The sequence below is a fragment of the Rhopalosiphum padi genome, chromosome 3 (genome assembly GCF_020882245.1).
Source record: "Rhopalosiphum padi isolate XX-2018 chromosome 3, ASM2088224v1, whole genome shotgun sequence".
NCBI classification, from domain to species: domain Eukaryota; kingdom Metazoa; phylum Arthropoda; class Insecta; order Hemiptera; family Aphididae; genus Rhopalosiphum; species Rhopalosiphum padi.
Window position 1 is genome coordinate 64,593,663 of NC_083599.1, and position 20,154 is coordinate 64,613,816.

At 28.3% G+C, this 20,154-nt stretch overlaps 2 protein-coding genes across 2 annotated transcripts in view; one reads left to right on the plus strand and one right to left on the minus strand.

Moving 5' to 3' along the window:
- LOC132924010 (annulin) overlaps positions 1-14,095 on the plus strand; it is a 39,495-nt gene extending 25,400 nt beyond the window's left edge. Inside the window, exons 5-14 of the mRNA XM_060988065.1 lie at positions 271-500; positions 621-795; positions 1,978-2,116; positions 2,210-2,479; positions 2,987-3,066; positions 4,530-4,674; positions 8,223-8,365; positions 9,148-9,317; positions 9,427-9,563; positions 13,280-14,095. Of these exons, the coding sequence (XP_060844048.1) occupies positions 271-500; positions 621-795; positions 1,978-2,116; positions 2,210-2,479; positions 2,987-3,066; positions 4,530-4,674; positions 8,223-8,365; positions 9,148-9,317; positions 9,427-9,563; positions 13,280-13,415 (1,625 nt within the window). The 3' untranslated portion in view covers positions 13,416-14,095. The remainder of the gene's footprint in view (positions 1-270; positions 501-620; positions 796-1,977; positions 2,117-2,209; positions 2,480-2,986; positions 3,067-4,529; positions 4,675-8,222; positions 8,366-9,147; positions 9,318-9,426; positions 9,564-13,279) is intronic.
- On the minus strand, positions 10,728-12,004 carry LOC132924012 (uncharacterized). The gene is made up of 3 exons (XM_060988068.1): positions 11,882-12,004; positions 11,361-11,572; positions 10,728-11,292 (listed from the first exon to the last, which is right to left on the minus strand). Exons 2-3 carry the CDS (start codon positions 11,556-11,558, stop codon positions 11,185-11,187), a joined length of 306 nt encoding a protein of 101 aa, XP_060844051.1. The 5' UTR covers positions 11,559-11,572; positions 11,882-12,004; the 3' UTR covers positions 10,728-11,184.
- Positions 14,096-20,154: the final 6,059 nt, after the last annotated feature.

Consider the following 20,154-nt stretch of genomic DNA (forward strand, 5'->3'; position numbering starts at 1 on the left):
CTCACGAATGTATTCGTGTTGGTAACCCCTGGTATATATGGAAATATGATATTAACTAGTTAAGATCATGATTTATGTGTACATATATTTATATTTGTAACCATAGCTTATAAATTATAAATTCACGGTTTTTATGTTAACTTAACTAAATGAATTGAAGTAAATTTTATTAATAAAATGGTCAATCTTTTAACGCGTATGTAATTTATGTAAATATGTGTTGGTGTTTTTAATTCAAATATGTATAATCGAAAATATGTTTTTCTGAAGCGGATGAGGTTTACATTAAGGACGATGCACTACGTGACGAGTACGTGTTGAGCGAGGAAGGACTCATGTGGCGTGGAAGTCACAGCAGGCAAAAAGAAGTGATGTGGAAATATGGTCAATTTCAAAAGAACATGTTGGAAAGCAGTTTTTTGTTATTATTAAAAATCAGAAGATTAGCACTCATACACTGCAGTGACCCAATAAAAGTATCAAGAAACCTATCAGCCGCGGTGAGTAGAAACTATTCGTCGAAACTTTTCCAAACCGTGTAAAGTAAAACAAGAGAATCTTATCATATACTTTAGTAATTCACAACCATTGTTTATATGTTCGTAATTTTTTGTACATAGGTAAATGCTCCTGATGAGTTAGGAGTTGTTCAAGGCAATTGGACTGAAGATTTTTCTGGCGGCACCCCACCCATAAATTGGCTAGGAAGCGAAGATATTTTAAATCAATTCATTAAAACAAAAAAACCTGTCAAATACGGGCAGTGTTGGGTGTACGCTGGAGTACTAACTACAGGTTGTTAAAAGTTATTACTTATTTAAAAGAACTTTAAGGTAATATAAGTGTATCGCCTACTTCAAATTATCTTATTGTACCGTCGAATATATAGTATTGTCTGAACCAAACAATACACAGCAACTTGAAATCAGTGCCGAAACTATTAACTCTGAGGCCCGTGTGCAAAATTTATTTGGAGGCCCCTAATTAATATTATTGTTTTTTACTTGTTTTTTGTATTACTACGGCAATTAATCAGAACTTTTTTAGTATTTTAGCTTGTATGGAATAATTTCTGTTATTATACGTACATTATACTAATTAGACAAGAAGTTTTATATTATTATTATAATAATATATTTATACATTATATTATTTGATTATTAATTTGAAACTTTTTTCAAACCAGAACCAATTTTAATAATGTTATGTCTAGATTAAGCACATGCATGATATTTTTTAGACTTCATAATATAGTATTAATAATTAATAATTAAACAGAATAAAATAATTATAAATATAAAAAGCATTCCTATTTAATTTTTAATTAGTCATTTTAGCAAAATATAATAATTAATAAATCACAAGTAGTTTTATAAAACATGAGTTAGTAGTTTAAAATTAAAACATTATAAATAAAGTAGTTATTAGATTATATTAAATTAAAATTATTTCAAAAAAATTTTTTCTTGGCTTTTACGTTTGAAAAGTCTGTTATTATTTTATCAATATTGAGTTCGGCGATCCGTTTACTTTCAATATTCAAAACACTTATATTTTTCAGTCGATCTTGACTAGAAACATTTCGTAGATAATTTTTTATTAATTTAAGCTTTGAAAAACTGCGTTCTGCAGACGCGAATGTTATTGGTAGAGTTAAAAATATAAGACATGCTGATAATAAGAATACTATTTCAAGATGAAATAGTACTCGTAAATATTTTATACCCTATAAATATAGACTATTTAGTTCGATTTAATTAATATTTTTAACGAAAAATTTAGTTTTATTAAATGTTTACTATTGTTTAGATTGTTAAGTACACTATTGTATTTGCTTAAATGGTTTTCAACAAATGAATTTTATTGAGAGGATATGTATTTAATATTGCCTATACAGACAAATTTGAAATTTAATTATTATCTGTGTACCTATAACTTACGAATTTCACATAATATAATTCGCAAATATATTTATAGTGTGCAGAGCTATCGGAATACCTTGCCGTCCAGTGACTGCATATTGCGCAGCTCACGATACACAAAATAGTTTGACGATTGATTACTTAGTCGATGACGAAGGAAAAATAATAGAAGAACTACAAGCCGACTCAATTTGGTAAGTACTAATTGTGTAGATAATATTACAAAAATCAAATAGGTATTACTCACGTTTTACGTATACCATATATTGTACTATTATCAATTGCAGGAACTACCATGTGTGGAACGAGGTTTGGATGGCTAGACCCGATCTGAACGTCTTGGATCGGAGCTGGCAAGTGATCGATGCCACACCGCAGGAGCTGAGCGAAGGCCAGTTCAAATGTGGTCCAGCCAGCGTTACAGCTGTAAAAAATGGTGACATAAGAGCACCGTACGACACGGCTTTCGTGTACTCCGAAGTGAACGCCGACAAGGTGTACTGGAGATACTATGGTATATCTCAGCCGATGAAGCTGTTGAGAAAGGATACGGAAGCGTAAGTCATTTCTTTACTGTTCGAATACAACAATTGCGTAATCGTGCCGTATGTCAAAATCAGTGTCGGATTTGATGGCAATGCGAGAGATATATTAGGTATGGCTCAAGGCTGCGTTTTTTAAAGACCTTTGATATAGTTCTTAGATTTTTTTTTTATTTATGCATAATTATTTTTATGTCACTTGAACCTTTTTTTTTTTTTTAATGAGAATACAAAATATACCATTTTCTATTAGAAAGTTATGCAGGCGTTTATATTTGGTACTATTAGTTATCATTTAACCAATATTGTTCTATGTAGCTATATATCGAAGAAATATAAAAGAGTAAATTAAGAGTATAAAAAACCATAGGTGCATTGTTTTCAATAGAGGTCTCCAATTACTAATTGCATTTTCTACTAGCCTTTTGCGGTGTCATAGATCCGGCATTGGTCGTAGACCGAAGTACGTCATATTAAGTATAATCGTTTTCTTATTTATGTGTATTTGTGTATAAACATTAGAATCGGCAAATTAATCTGTACGAAAGCGGCTGGAAAATGGGAACAGGAAAACATTACAAACAACTACAAATATCCTGAAAGTAGGTTTTAATATATTTTTTAAGGGTTTAACATTTAATTAATCGATATTTTATTTATTAATTATTTGATACTAAGTATTAAACAATAGATTAGACTGATTAGAGTCATAGACATAATTAAGAAAATAAAATAATGAACGATAAAACAGTCAAACTTAATCCAATAAAATAACTAACCTTCAAAAAAGCAAAAAATTATATGACAGATAGACTTGTGAATATTCTGAATTCACGAAGTGAAATTAATCTCTTCATAAATTGGATCATTAATTAGTAAAATTACATAAATATTAAATTATAATTATCATGTAGAAATGTAAACTTTTAATAATTATTATAAAACAAAAATTATTGTGAGTTATTTAAACCATATTTACCTATATTATTTTATAATCAAAAAATATATTATAATATAATATTTTATTTTTAATCTATTTATTATTATAAATAAGATGGATAAAAATTATAATTTTTTTTTATGAAGTCGACTTTCACATTTATCACATGAGCTATATGACCTATTCTAGTCTGATATTCCTTAAACCATTCAAAAATATATAAATATTCAAATAACTATTAACCAAATAGCTAAATAAGAATAAAATTATTATATACTGCACACAAAAATAGGGACTGATGAGAAACTTTGGAACGGGAGTAATAGATATTCCATATTTTGCACGCTATTTATTATTTTGAAAATAATTTTTAGCCGTTTTACTTTTTTTGAAAAACATTTTCGAGAAATCGAAAAACGGCAATTATCTTATCCTTAATTATTTCCAAACAATTTAAAAATGTCATATATGGCAGCGTTATCTGGTAATAAAATTGTATATTTCTCTGGACTATGTCAAAGTTTAACACAACTCCGTAAATATTAATTTCTCAAATTAGAGTGAAATAACCTCTTATAAAATTTAAAGTTAATAACGTAATCTAGGCCTAGGGCATCTCATAAGCGTTTTATTATATTTTAATTTTAAAACGAGTTATGAGTATTTTAAAATTGTAATTTATTTATACATCTTAAAAACTCATAACTCGTTTTAAAATTAAAACATAATAAAACACTTATGAAATGCTCTAGATTACGTTATTAACTTTAAATTTTATAAGAGGTTATTTCACTCTAATTTGAGAAATTAATATGGTTATAGTCATTATTGTGAACGTAAAATTTGCCATGTTGTGCGTGGATTAGAGAGAGATTAAATACAACGCTGACATCTTCTTAATGATAATTGTTTTTTTTAATAATTTTAATTAATCATATTTCATTTCAAAATGGATAAAATTGAAAAAAATTAATGTGTTAACACTAAACATGCTTAAAAAAATAATCATTTAAGACAAGCATATTGGTATACCTTTCATTGAAAAAATGAATGCATTGATGGATTTGAGTATAAATATAATTATTCTATGAAGTTAATTCTGTGTCCTTTTAAATGTTTTTTCAGAGTCAACTGAAGAGAGGATCACTATGCATAAGGCATTAAAGCAAAATAATAGCATATTTAGCCGATATTATTTGAATGAAGATTTTAATGAAATTAAATTTGATTTCGAGTTAGTTGATGATATTATTGTGGGAGAAAATTTCAGGTTTGAATTGAATTATTTTACTTTAGCATTAGTCTGTATAATTATACCAACTATTCAACGTTTTTAGTTTTTATTTTTATAGATTTTAAACGTAAACACTACTTAAATAAAAAAGTAAAATTATTTAAATAATTCTTTTTCTAAATGTTTAATTTAGAAATCGTATATAATATTAAGTATTAACTATAAAAATTACCATACTAATTTATATATTACATCCTATATCAGGGGTCGGCAATAGGCGGCCCGCGGGCCATGTCCGGCCCGCGGAAGGAAAAAATATGGACCGCCAAAAATTTTCTTAATTTTCCTATATATCTTATATATAAATTAAACTAAAATTGAAATCGATTTCATGAGGCGCTGAGACAATAATAACGGTTAATCATTATCTGTGTTGTTGTTGAACGTGCCGCAGTCGCGGCTGCGGGCCGAGTCGCTTGCATTCGCGCGCGCGTGTGTGTGTGTGTGTGTGTGATTTCAGAGGCGATCTATTTTTATGATTTATTAGGAAATTACGATAGCGTTCATCGTATAAAGCTGTTTATAATAATAGTCACGATAACAGAACACCATACATTGAACCTACTTCTTGAAACACTTAATAATATTATTTAGTTCAATTTAATCGTTGCGTTGCGTTTGTCGTTCGTAGTCCGTCGCGTCCGTAGTGTTAAAACTTATTAATTTATAAATATTATTCGTGTGCTATTATACTCGATTAGTATGTTTTCCAAAAAACGTAAAGTTGACAATGAAAACAGAAAGTTCCTGGCTGAGTGGACCGAACAATATTTTTTTACACTTCCAGTAAGAGCTGGAGCCGTTCCAGTTTGTCTCATATGCAACAGTACAGTTGCTGTCGTTAAATGTGCTAATTTAAAGCGTCATTATGATACAATACATAAAGATTTTGAAAAAAAATTTCCTCTTGACAGTGCAGCGCGTAAAGATAAGCTCCAAGCGTATCTCTTGTCTTATAAAAATAGTACGACTATGTTAGTAAAAAGTATGAGTGGGCAAGAAAAGTCAATAGAAGCAGCATTGCGTGTTTGCTGGACGTTAAATAAGCACCAAAAGCCATTTACAGACTCAGAAATTGTAAAAGAGTGTATGTTGGAAGTAGCCACTGCACTTTTTGAAGATAAAAAGGACATAATTAATGCTATTCAAAATATTCCTCTATCAGCAAGAAGCAATACAAGAAGAACAGAACTATTGGCCGATGACAACAAAAATAATTTAATTCACATTTTACAGATGGCTCCTTGCTACGCTATTGCAATTGATGAGTCATGTGATATTGTTGATTCTGAGCAGATGTCAATTTTCGTGCGCTTTTTAGACGCTGAAAGTAAAGTGTTTAGAGACGAGTTGTTAGCATTATTGCCATTGAAATGCAAGACTCGTGGAGAAGATTTGTTTAAAACTTTTGACGACTTCATGACTAAATCAAATATTAGTTATGATAAAATTGTGTCTATTTCAACCGATGGCGCCCCAGCAATGATTGGTAAAGAAAAAGGATTTGTTAAGTGAATCAAGGATAAGAATGCTGAAATACTTTCATATCAATGTATAATTCATCAAACATCCCTGTGTGGCAAACTTAGTACAACGCTGAAGGAAGTAATGGACATAATGATCAAGTTGATTAATTTTTTGAGGTCCCGATCTGCTCTTCAGCACAGGCAGTTTAAAGATTTTTTATTTGAATGTGATTCAGTATATTCGGATTTACTTCAACATAACAATATCCGTTGGTTAAGTAAAGGCAAAGTGATCGAACGTTTTTGGAGTATAAAAGAAGAAGTAATCACGTTTTTGGTAAACTTGGATTCACAAGAATCAAAGCAGTATCATAAATTCTTAACAAACGAGAGCAATATGCTATCTGTGGCATTTTTAAAAGACATTCTTACATATTTAAATGTACTTAATATTGAGTTACAAGGGCATAACAAGTTAATTTGTGATCTGATATCAAGTGTATCTGCTTTCCGACGAAAACTTGAAATCTTTGAAGAAGATATAAAAAATCAAGATTTTATTCATTTTCCAACAATCCTTGAATATAAAAAGAATTCCGACATAGACTGCAGTATGTTTTTAAGTTTTTTGTCGGACCTTGGTGAAGAATTTGGTAAGAGATTCAAAGACTTTGCAGATATTGGAAAACTGTCTCAATTTTTAAAAAATCCGTTTGAAGTTTCTCCGACTGGAGAATGGATTGACGTTGCTACAAAATTATTCAGACTTCCAAAATCTTCACTTCAAATGGAAATTATTGATTTGCAAGAAGATATCTCATTGCAAATGAATAAGACTTCGTCTACTGAAGATTTTTGGATAAAACATGTCTTGGATAAATACATGAACTGTAAAACCCTTGCCATAAAATTAGCTACTATGTTTGGCTCCACTTATGTATGTGAAACTTCGTTTTCAAAAATGACGTTTTTAAAAAACCGATACCGTTCAAGATTAACAGATCACCACCTTGAAAACACTTTACGCATCAGTTGTTCTCCAAGAGTACCAGATTTTAAAAAATTAGCCCAAGAAAAAAAATGTCATTTTTCTCATTAAATTTTGTTATTATTAGTATGAATGTATTATTACTTAATAAATAATTAAATATTAAATACTGTGTCTAAAAATGTGATTTTAATACAAAAATAAATACATTAATGATAAAATTATGTTTAAGATTTTTTTGGCCCTCGAAATTTTTTTTTTAAATATCTGGCCCGCCATATAAATTAATTGCCGACCCCTGTCCTATATATATGAATAGTGTTGGAAAGTTTTCTGTTACTAACTTTATTAATTTATCATACATCTCTGGAGACATATTGTTAGTTGAAACTAGTTCTAATTACTTGTGAAAATCATAGTATTTTTTTTTTTGCTGTAGAATATCATGCGTAGATCCTGTAGGACAGCGGTTCTCCATCCTTTTTTTTCCGTACTCCTAAGATTAATATTTTCTCCCTTCATTAAACTTTTAAATGTTTTCACATAACTACTCTTAAAATTTTTTTCCAATTATTTTTTTCTTCGGGTTCGGAAAAGTTTTTTTTAATGATAATTTTGACCCTTTTAGATATTCAATTATGATTTAGTCTCTAAATATACGCTTACACCTGACAAAGTTCAATACACACCATCACCACCACCTACCATATATTATTATTAATATACATATGGTATTCTATAATCTACATTCCATAGGTCTATTTCTATGAGGCATGTTGATGGTTAAGTTTTTATTTGTGTGACATAAGTTTTCCTTTTTATATTTTAAATAAGACAAATTTATCATTTTTCCACTATTAGATTAATTATTAAATTAAAATTCTGTTTATTTATCATTACATATTATTTTGTTAACAAAGAGATTCATTTTTATACATTAAAAATTGTAATGAGGCAGGAGCGAGGCCCTTTTCGCCATTTCACACTTAGGAACGTGCCTGACTTAATAGTTATATGTATATCATATAATTATAATGAAGTTTCAAGATGATTTATTTTAATCAACATAGGGTTGCGGTGAGGATCACGAACAAAGGTCATAAAGATTACACAGTAAAAGTGATATTGCGAGTCGACACGGTTGACTACACCGGTAAAAATGGATCTCTCGTCACCAAAGTCGAACAAGAAAAAGTAGTGCTGCACGATCCAGGTAAAACTCTTCGTATACAAAAAATATAGAAAATAATTTCCTAGTAGTAATTATTACTACTGCAGATGCAAGCTTAGCGAAGCGAATGTATTATTGTGACTTGTAAATTGCATCACTAGTAGATTCGATGTTTGACATAGCAAAATTAGAATATGCATACCTATGGTAATAGTCAAAATATGAACATTATTTCATATGGTTACAACATAGGTAATAATAGTGGTAGGAGGAAGACTTGCTTACTGAGAATTTATCCTATCAAATAATTCATAAGCGCATTAAAAAAATTACATGCCCACATTGATGTATTCGACAAAATATTTTTTTTTAGTTTGTATAGTGATGATTTATAATTGTTAATAAATTTATATAATTATTTTAAATTAAAATTCAAAATTCTATTTTGGACTATTTTTGAAATAAATTTGTTGACTTACATTGTTCCATGAATAATGTCAATAAAACAAATAAACAATAAACATACAATTTTTTCAAAATATGATTATTAAAAAACGTATAAACCTCAAGTATATATTTAAATTAAAAATATTTGAATATTAAATAATTTGCAAATGTTTTAGATTAGAATATTTATAAATATTAGCAAAATTTAAATAATTATAAAATCATACAAAACAAACCGAGTACATTTTTTATTGTTAAGTTTATATTAAGTTGTTAACCCACTCTCCAATAATTGTACTCGAATTTTGCTACATGTTTTAAAATACAATGTTGAACATAAACGTAAATCTTAGTTATAAAGCTTTAATGTTTGATAGGATCGAACGTTGAGTTTGTCCAAACTGCATTGACATATTTTGATTACGGTAATGACGTAAAAAGCCAAAATGTTTTCAACATTTCATGTTTGGCAAGCGTGGTAGACACGGACTATGAGTATTTTGGGCAGGACGACTTCCGGGTCAGAAAACCAGATATTGTGTTTGAAGTAAGTGTTGTTACTTAACAACTAATTTAATACAATATTAAGTTTAATAAATTGCTGTTATATAAAACTAATCGAAAATCTAAATTTTATCTAAATACATTCCCGATAGATGCTCGATAAACCTGCCATATCACGTGAAGTACGGGCTACTATAAAGTTCAGAAATCCATTACCCCTGTCATTAAAAGATGGAAAATTCTTCATCGCTGGTTCATCATTGCCTAAAACTTTGGAGATCAAAGTTGGGTAAGTATATTCCTTTAATATAATTTTTTTACGAACTTACCTAACTTATCAAACTGATTTTTTTTAATGCTCACCTAATATTACTTTAAGTAATCTGTATATACGCAATTGCAGTTCATGGGATGGTTTTGGGGGTTTAAACCATCAATACCCCCAAGTTAACTTTTCTTAATTTTTAATCTTATTATCTAAAAAAAAAAAAATAAACATAAATTATAATATAATATATTACACTATCACAGTGAAATATCATTTTGCTCATCTATATTTGATTAAACTATTTGTAGCTTTTATATTATTTTTTTACGTGATTTTGAGTGAGATGAAGGCATGACAGGTCTGGACAGGTTCGAAGGATCGGTCTAGTCTATACTCGCGCCGGCGAGAGAACGCTTTTCGTTGGCGCATCCAAATGACGGAGCTCCGCGGTTTCGTACCCACATTTCTCCCACTCTACCACCTAGGCGTTGACGGCGGCCAGCGTTTGGGAAGGTTAAGTGGTGGGAATGCGCGAGATCGGACGAATTTTGGTCGCCGCCCAAAAGCGTTCTCTCGCCGGCGCTAGTATAGATACGATAATAATGTATTTTCTTTGTAAAGATAAAAATGAAAGACTTATGCTCTACAAGTCTTTTCTGATTATGACGATACATTTTATCCAAATACAAAAATTTCTTGAAATCTTAGTTGCTCTTCCAGTATCAACTGCAACACCAGAACAAACTTTTTAAAGTTTATATCGCATAAAAACATACTTTGAGTCAACTATTTGCGATACATATTAGTATAAACTATGAAGTTATAACTTTATCAGGTTAACTCTTAAAGTGTGTTTTTAATATTTAACAGTAGTATAAAAACATTACGGTTGTTTATGTATACAATTATACAGCTTATACCTATTTATTTTAATAAATTAGTTATAAATTGTACATCAACGTTAACAAATTAACCCTTAACTTGGCAAGCATAAAAATATTTGAATGAAAATTTTAAAGTAGATATTTTTAAACTAATTTAAGGTCGCTGAATTCAAAAATGTTATCAAAAAAAATATTGGACTTGAAAGTTCAAAGTTATGAATTGTATCTTAAAAGATACATTGCCATAACCCAATACTAATATTCATGTAGCTAAAAAGATACATTGCCAGAAATCACGTAAAAAAAAACAAGTATAAAATTATGTAATTTTAACATAAAAGTAACTTTTATTATTTAACATTTCAGGAACTTAAAACTTAAACTTTTAACATAACAATACAGACTTATGTTGTCACAGAACAGTATCACATTTATTTAATTATCACATTAGTTTTTTATTAATACTAACATAGAAATATTTAAAAAATCAAAACTAATATTATCAATATGAAGATAAAATATTACAAATATAAAATATAACACATTTTTACAGCAATTTCTTTTTGCTAAATTTAAAATAAAAATCTTATAAAATGTAAAAATAACAGCTGATATTATTCAGTTATAAATAATCAACAAAATTAAGTCTCAATCTTTAAATAATAAAAAAATAATAATCAACAAATTAAAAACAAAGTTATACATGTATATTGTATAGATAAAATAACATATTTTTATAGCAATTTCTTTTTGCCTAATTAACAATAAAAATAAAATAAATAATAAAAAGTAATGATAACTTCTATTATATCAGCAACAGCATTATCACTTGTAATAGATTGTAAATCTTCAAAATCTTCTAAAAACTAAATATAAAACATAAATTTAGATATTGTAAGTATTTGGTATTATATTACAGTGTAAATAAAATAACCTCATCAATTGGATTTAACTCAATATCTCTGAGAAGTTCATCTACATCATTCTCTATTGCCTCAATAGGTAATGGTGATTCACATAATATTTCTCCAATTGAATGATATGATTCAACTGAATCATCATCAGAACTTTCACTACTATCCTTACCAGGGGGAAGCATAGTTAAAATTTTTTCTGCTCTACGGCGTTGCATTTCTATAAAGATTTCTAAAAAAAATATTTCTTTTTGTAGCAATAATTGATATAAATAATAAATAATATAATACTTATTGTATAAATTTAGTGACATTTTCTAAATTACATTATAAAGAAATCAAGCAATGTCACTTTTAAGATACAACAGAGTAAAATAGTCATTCACAGCAATGTATCTTTTTAGGTACATATAAAATAATTATATTAAACAATGATTCTAGCAATGTATCTTTTTGGATACATACTTTTAGGATTGATATAAAATCAACATTAAGGCATATATTATTAAATATTTTGCATAAAAATGAATGTTATACTCACCTGAACTAAGTTAATGCAAATTTGACACTTGTAACACATTTAAATGTGATGAACTCGGCAGTTGAAGTCAACGAGTTTGATTAAAATTTATTTTCTTAAAATGATAACAGAAAACAGCGATTATCACTCCTAATCGTCGTAGAAACGTTATCATACTGTACTCACGTGAAACATATGACATTTATCAGTGTGTACAAATAATACAAATAAAAATATGTTAAATCAAATTCCGTATAAAAATTGACAAACTTTGTGTATCCAAAAAGATACAACACCAAGTTAAGGGTTAAAACCATCCTCGACACAAAATCTTGCGCACGCCCCTGTTGCAATTATATTTGTATCATATAAACATGCGAAAATCGTTTATTGTACAATTATTATTATATAGTATATTTATAGTGTATTGATGGAATATAGCTGACTACATCAATACATGGATGGGCAAGTTACATTAAATAATGTAACAAAATACACGTTAGTTACTATAAAATAATCCTTTTGAATACCAAATACAAATGTAACTTTTATTCAATTTTTTTTTTAAACTCCTTAATTTCAAATATGTATAAGTGCAAGGTGTACTAGGTAGCAATTGAAAAATTATAAATATCATGTTTTAATTATAAATTCGCACTAATTCTGAACTCCAATGTAAGAATTAAAAAAAAAAAAACTAAAAAAGACGTGTAAAATCTATTACTAAGACAATAAATATGTCATTTTAGCGATCTGTATAATATTTACATAATATGTATAAATATAATACATAAATTACACTATCGCTATGCGCTAATATAAAATATCAATATCCAATTTAGTAGGTATATTTCGAAAAGCGTATTGATTTTTCCCTAAATAAGATGTTAAATGTCTGCTATAACTTAAAAATATTTTTCTATGTTATAAGAATACAGCATCTTTAATATATTCTAATTTATTATAAGGATAAGGCATTAGGAAAGTGTGATTTTATTTATTTTACTTATAGTTTCAATGTATATTTGTCATTATAAAGAACATTTAAGCTAATGATTTTGGTTTAAGACAAGTATCAATCTAGTTTATTATTTTTTTTATTAGATTTCAAGAGCTAGGTGAATGAAAATAATACATTGAGTTGGATTTTTTTGCGGGCGGTTTGGTTTTTATACGTGTAACGAATGTATGTGAGATGTATAACAAAAATTTTAGCTTTAATCGGTTTAATGTAATTAATATTAAGATTTTTCACTATCGGACATGCCACCGATGTCCGATTTCATACACAAAATAAATAAGTTTTTATACAATACTCCTTTAAAATTAACGAATAAAACCACATCCAAGTGATTTTTTTTAAATTCTTATCTTTGACATTTATTTAATGATATGATTATTTTATTATGTATTCCATAGTAAAGTTAGTGCAAAAAAAACAATCAGTGTGCCGTTCAAATTTACTCCACAATTCACCGGAAAGCAAGTAATTTCTGCGAAGTTTACGTCCAAGCAATTGCAAGACGTCGATGGTTATTTGCAATTTATGGTGTAAGATGGATGGTCAATGCCCTATTCTCATGCAGGCATGCTATTGATTAAGAGTCACATCCTTACAAATATTTGTATTGTGTGTGAATTGTTTTTTTTATTATTATTATAATCGCTTTAAGTTAAATAATATACATGAAATTTTTATTTTCTTCGACATACAGCTAATATGCCATTTACCTAGTTTTAGTGCTACTAATAAGTTAAGGAAAAAAAACAGAACTAGACTGAATTTATAATATTTATATTAGAAATCTGGTCAAAATTCGATTTATTTTACTATAAAATGTTTGATGTATTTAATCGAAATGAAGCATCGATATGAAATAGCTACACAACTTAAGAATTATTTATTTATAAGTAGTCATGAAGCCGTGATTATCTAAGGTATTAACATGTATTGTCTATAATTTAAGAATACATAGTGATAAGTCTTTAGAATATAACATTCACATACCTATTTTATTGTAAATTGTTTGAAATAGCACAAAATTAACTTTATATAATCAATTTTATACACGAGTATTTGTATAATATGTAATGTTACTTATATTTTTTCATCAAATCTAATTATCAATTAACAACTTACTACCTATGTATACATTTATTATTGATAAATTTATCTGTGTATAATATATTATATCTAAATAAAAATAAATACGATTTTTTATTGTATTTACAAAATGATTTGTTTATATTATACTATATAATTTATAGTTTATATACATTATACATATTTAATGATAGTGTCAATACTATTTTTGGAGTTTCTCAAGGTGAAAATTTGGATCATACGTGATTCATTTTTGGACTCTATAGTGGTATGTGTTCAAATAGCACAACAAGGTTAGTATTTATTTTATATACATATTTTTTTTTTATATTATTAAATATTTTCCTTAAAAGAACGTGTGGTACCTGCATATATGTTTTCTCCGTCTTACACACGTACGACATAGACAAAACAAATTTACCCAGTGTGAGTAGAACTCGCTCAATTATGGTTCTAGAGTAAATAAATCCATTAAAAAATTAAAAGATGATAACATTTTGGAGGGTAAGACGATGAGTTTTTTGAATTTTTTACATTATTCCCAGTATAAAGTTCATTATATCGTTTAGAAATAGCGGACATTTTAAAAACTTTAAATAACCTTTAACTTTTCAAAATTGTAATGTTTTTAAAAACTCATCGTTTTGTTTTTGGAATCAGTGGCGTCGACTGACATTTTTCATTGTCTGGTCAACACTCGAAAATGTTACAAGACCACCACCGGTACCACCCCAATTACATTTACCATATTATTGGCATTGTCCACACGGAAAAAAAAAATTTGGTTATAGTAAATGGTTGGATAATTTCTAGTTGGTGTAATAAATATTTTAGTTGTGTCAAACAATATGTTTAGTTAAAAATACTAAAATGAATTAGTTGAACAATTATAGTCAAACCAACTTGTTTTATAGTTATTGCTACTATATAAACTAGTAATTCAAATATAACCATATAAAATGGTTGGTGTACAAATATTAAACAGTTATAGTAACCATAACCATGGCGCAACTTTCCCGCCTAATTCAAAAGTTAGAATTTTGTACTAAGTAGGTAATATGAATTATGAAATATTAAATGATTAAAATATGGTTTAAATACAATTAAAAACGTATAAACATTTCGAATAACTTTTGTCACATTACACGTGCGATAGCTAGTTCAAGGGAGGATAGCCTGCATACTCTACGATGTGTACTTCGTAATATTATATTATAGGATCTAAATGGCATATAGTGAATTTGCAAGTATTAACGTATATAATACCTGCTTATACAGTTCCAATTAAACGATATTCGCAAAAAAGGGTTAAATGTTTACACGTACGGATTATAATTTCAAATAATTTAGAGTACCTACTCGTTATTAAATTGAATTCCATAATTTTAAAATATTCCCAATAATCGTGGTTTTTGGATTTGTATAAACATATATGATGTGTTTAAAGAAATTCCAGGACATGCTGCATTATTACAACTTGTAAGTTTACAATATTGTCATCGTCATTCGTTTGTGACCTGTGTCTGCGTCTGCATCTGCTTTTGCGATCAGATGTATAAATGTATAATTTGTATTTTTATCGTGTATATTAGTATTTTCAATATAAGCAAGATTAAAAAGTGACCCAGTTTCTACATTTATAAGCATTAATAGGTAAATAGACATTTTAAAATATATTTTTAACTATACATCTATAGTCTATAGGTACTTAAAAACTATATTTCTATATTAATAATATTTATGTTTATACCTATTTTATATATCCTTTTGTTTTGATCGTTATTGAAAAATGTTCATTGGTTAGAAGATTGAAACTTCTAGCATGAAATAATTTTCAAATTAAAAAAAAATAGTATTTTATTTTAACATTGCTAAATTTTGTTTTATGCATAAAGTGTGTACTTACTGAATTTGTAATTTATTAACCCTTCAGTCCCCATGTACATTATAATGTACATACATTTTTATAATTGATAATTAAATAATGATAAGCGCTACGTTCGTAATTGTGATGTCTATGGATTCGTTATAATGTGTAGAATCAGAATAACATATAATATCTTACATAAGTGTTACCCACTTTATTAAATTCAACTGCGAAAGGGAAAAAATATGATAATCATAACCTGATTATTTTTCGATATGGTTTTTTTCCCTCCTGAATGTATGTGATAATATAAAATGTTGTGCATTTTTTTATCAATTCTTGACATATTCGTTGATGTTTTGCCGCCGGTTTCGTTATTATACGTACAATATCACGGAGTTTATAGAAGGTACTATTTATGTACATTACAATGTACATTGGGACTCGTCGGCTCAACACGATACACGACCGCGCGACGCACTAACAGACGACGTGAATGTCATAATGCTATTATTGCTAGTAGTAGTAGTTTGACGTTCGGTTCGTTGTTATTTTCCGTCGTTACGTGTGTAATTTTATTTTTATTGTAATAATTTTAACATAATTTTTTTAAAAATGAGTAAGCTTACTCACACCCTAGAACAATATAGAAACGAAACTCGATCAGCTGATCGCTGAATTGGTTCCCTATGATCTGAAGTCTGAACAAGGAATTGGTTCCGTAAACCAACATGATGTTAGACACAATGTTACCGATATTATGAAAATGGTTCCAAGACGTAGGCGGGGTATCTGCGCGGGGTTGGGTTGGTTCCCGTCACGGCGTCACCGTAAATTGTAACATCGCCACACCGGTACGCAATTTTTTTATTGTTTTACAAACCGACTAAGTTTTGTTTTACAAATTTTGTGTTTGATTTTCACTTCAAAATGGTTGTAAAGTGTCTAGTGTGTTCGAATAAGTATGGATCCTTATCAAATGTTACTTTTCATAGATTTCCAAAGGATAGCGAAAGGTAAATATTATAATTAATTAAATATTAATAATTTATTAATCTAACAATTTTGTTATATATAATTGTATAATGTTTTAGATTTTATAAGTGGGTTGAACTTTGCCGTCGTCCTGATCTAACAGAAAAGAGTCCAAACATTTGTAAACCTACTTATAGACTATGCTCAGAGCACTTTGTCAAAACAGATTTCAACAGTAATGGTCGGTTGAATAATAACGCTGTGCCTTCTGTATTTAGCTGGTCTGATGTGGAGTTGAAACAAACTGATTGTTTAGAAACAATCCCTGAGGAGTCCATTCCTAGTACTTCAGGAACAATGGCCTATTCTGCTGACATTAATAGTGAATCTCTATCGTCAATCAATTGGTCAAATATATCTGACATATTTTGTTCAACTCCTAAAAGCTCTACATCGAGATCATTAACTTATTCATCAGGGAACACTTCAACGTGTACAACACAAACACATAAAGATTTGTCCAGGAACACACCACGAAAGGTAAAACTTAACAAACTGCTAATTATCCAAAAGAATAAATATAATGATCTTCATAAAAAATATCGTGCACTTAAAAAGCATTGTTCTGACCAAGAAAAAAAGTCTTCAACATTAGAGTATTTTCATTTAATGTGCGACAAGTTTCTAAATAAAGGTTTTGCTAATTTTGTTAAAGTACAGTCCAAACTAACATTGCAAGATCCCCGTGGGCATAGGTTTTCTTATGAGACAAAACAGTTTGCACTCATGATACATTTTATGGGTCCTAAAGTTTATAGATTTCTTCGGAAATCCTGGAGTTTGCCATCTGTTAGAACTTTGCAAAAAACTACAGAGAATTGGGAAATTAATCCTGGTTTGAATGAATTTTTGTTCAAAGTTCTAGCAGTAAAAGCAAACTCCATGACAGCAAAGGCTAAAGAATGTGTCTTGTGTGTAGATGAAATGTCACTTAAATCTTTTCTTTTCTTTGATTTCAAAAAAGATGAAATAATAGGTTTTCACAATACAGGATTCATTAAAACTTGCGATGTTACTAAATCAGTTATGGTCATTATGATCAGTGGTCTACATAGTTCTTGGAAACAACCTATAGGCTATTTTTTTGTCGCTTCTACTTGTACTGGATATGATCTGCAAAATATAATCTTCCAAACTATTCAAAAGTTGTCCAATATTTCTTTTAATGTAGTAGCAATGATTTCTGATTTAGGCTCAAATTTTAAGCGCTTTGCAGATCAACAAAGCATTACCCCCCAGACCCCTTACTTTAATGTTGGAGACAAAGAAATTGTTTACATGTTTGACCCACCTCATTTATTAAAGGCAACTAGAAATAACTTTTTCAATTACCGTTTCAAATCTCAAAACAAAATAGCAGAAAAAATTCATCTTACAAATTTTTATGATTTTGATAAAAGTAAACAACATCAATTGGCACCTAAATTAACAGATGTTCATTTAAATCCTAATAGTTTTCAAAAAATGAAAGTCAAATTTGCATGTCATGTTTTTAGTCATACAGTGGTTGCAGGGATGACTACCCTAGTTTCTTGTAATGAATTGCCACATAGTGCTTTCGATACAATTGATTTCATAGATTCCATGGATAAACTGTTTGATATATTTAATTCCCGCCCCAATTCTACCGAAGTTTCTAATCATGATGGATCAAAACGTTATTCATTGCCATTTTCAAACTCTTCTTATCAGAAAGATTTTTTAAATTTAATGTTTAATTATTTTGAAAATTTAGAAATTCAAAAATTTGATGCTGTAAAAAATGAGTGGGTCAATATAGCTAGACACTATAATATAAAATTTATTAATGGCTGGTTAATATCAATCGCTGGATTAAATCGTCTTCATCAAAATTTAACTAATAGCAGTGATTCTGAAATAGATTCAATATGTACTAATAGGTTAAATCAGGACAAATTAGAAAATTTTTTTGGAACTGTAAGAATTCAAAATGGAAATTGCATAAATCCTACATGTATTCAGTTTAAAAGAACTTTTAAAAAACTTTTTTGTCTTGATTATTTTGAGCACTCTGAAGGTGCTAACTGTATTCAAGATTTAGATGATGTCTTACTCACTCTTGAAAAAACTCCTATAAGTGAAATTAAAGTACTTTTCCCTGAAAAAAATCCTATTCAAATTCCATTACCTATTGCAAACATTAATAATTACAAACAAATTAATATACCTGAACAGAATGCTTTGACATATATTTGTGGTTACTTAATTGGGCAATGTTTAAAAGTTCATCAATGTACAACTTGTTTAAGTTTTGCACAAGCAACTACTTCGTTATCCAGTGAAACATTTTATTCCCATTTTAAATCATATGAAGCAAATCCTTCTTTATTATTTGGTAATTTAATGATGCCCGATTCTACTTTTTATCAGTATATTTTTCAAATTAATCAAGTTTTTGATAGACATTTCATTTCATTAGCTCCTCAGCCCAACGTGGGTAAGACTCTTAAAGATTTAATTTTAAATACAATTTTTTTCTATCATCCGTGTGATAATTTTCCTAAAGACTTCTTAATTAACTTATTCTTAAGATTTCGAATATATAACTCATTAAATAGAACCAACAAGAAATCTCAAGCATTACGTACTGGTAAAATGAACAGAAAAGTTCAAATTCTTTCAAATTTATAAATACTGAATTTAAAAAAAAAAAACCAGCTGTTGATATTAATTCATTTTTGTTTATGCCTATAATGATTCATAACCAACGAATGTGTAACAAATTAATAGTAATTTCAGTATTATTAGCCAAATACATTTCACTAAAATTGTTCTTTTTAGGACTAACCTCTGGTCATGTAACAAATAATAAAATTGAATAGTCTTTTATTATATTGATTCAGAAAGCGAATACTTTACTTAACCAGTTCTTTTTAGGACTAACCTCTGGTCATGTAACAAATAATAAAATTGAATAGTCTTTTATTATATTGATTCAGAAAGCGAATACTTTACTTAACCAGTTCTTTTTAGGACTTAAACAGTTCTTTTTAGGACTTAAACAGTTCTTTTTAGGACTAACCTCTGGTCATGTAACAAATAATAAAATTGAATAGTCTTTTATTATATTGATTCAGAAAGCGAATACTTTACTTAAACAGTTCTTTTTAGGACTAACAACTGTGATCATATGAAAAATAATAAAATCGATGTATTCTTTTATTACAGCGAGCCATTTAGTATTGTTATAATAAAATGTATGTATTCTTTTAATGTAATATATTATTTTTCATTGAATAAATTAAATATATTCTTACGAAATTTCCA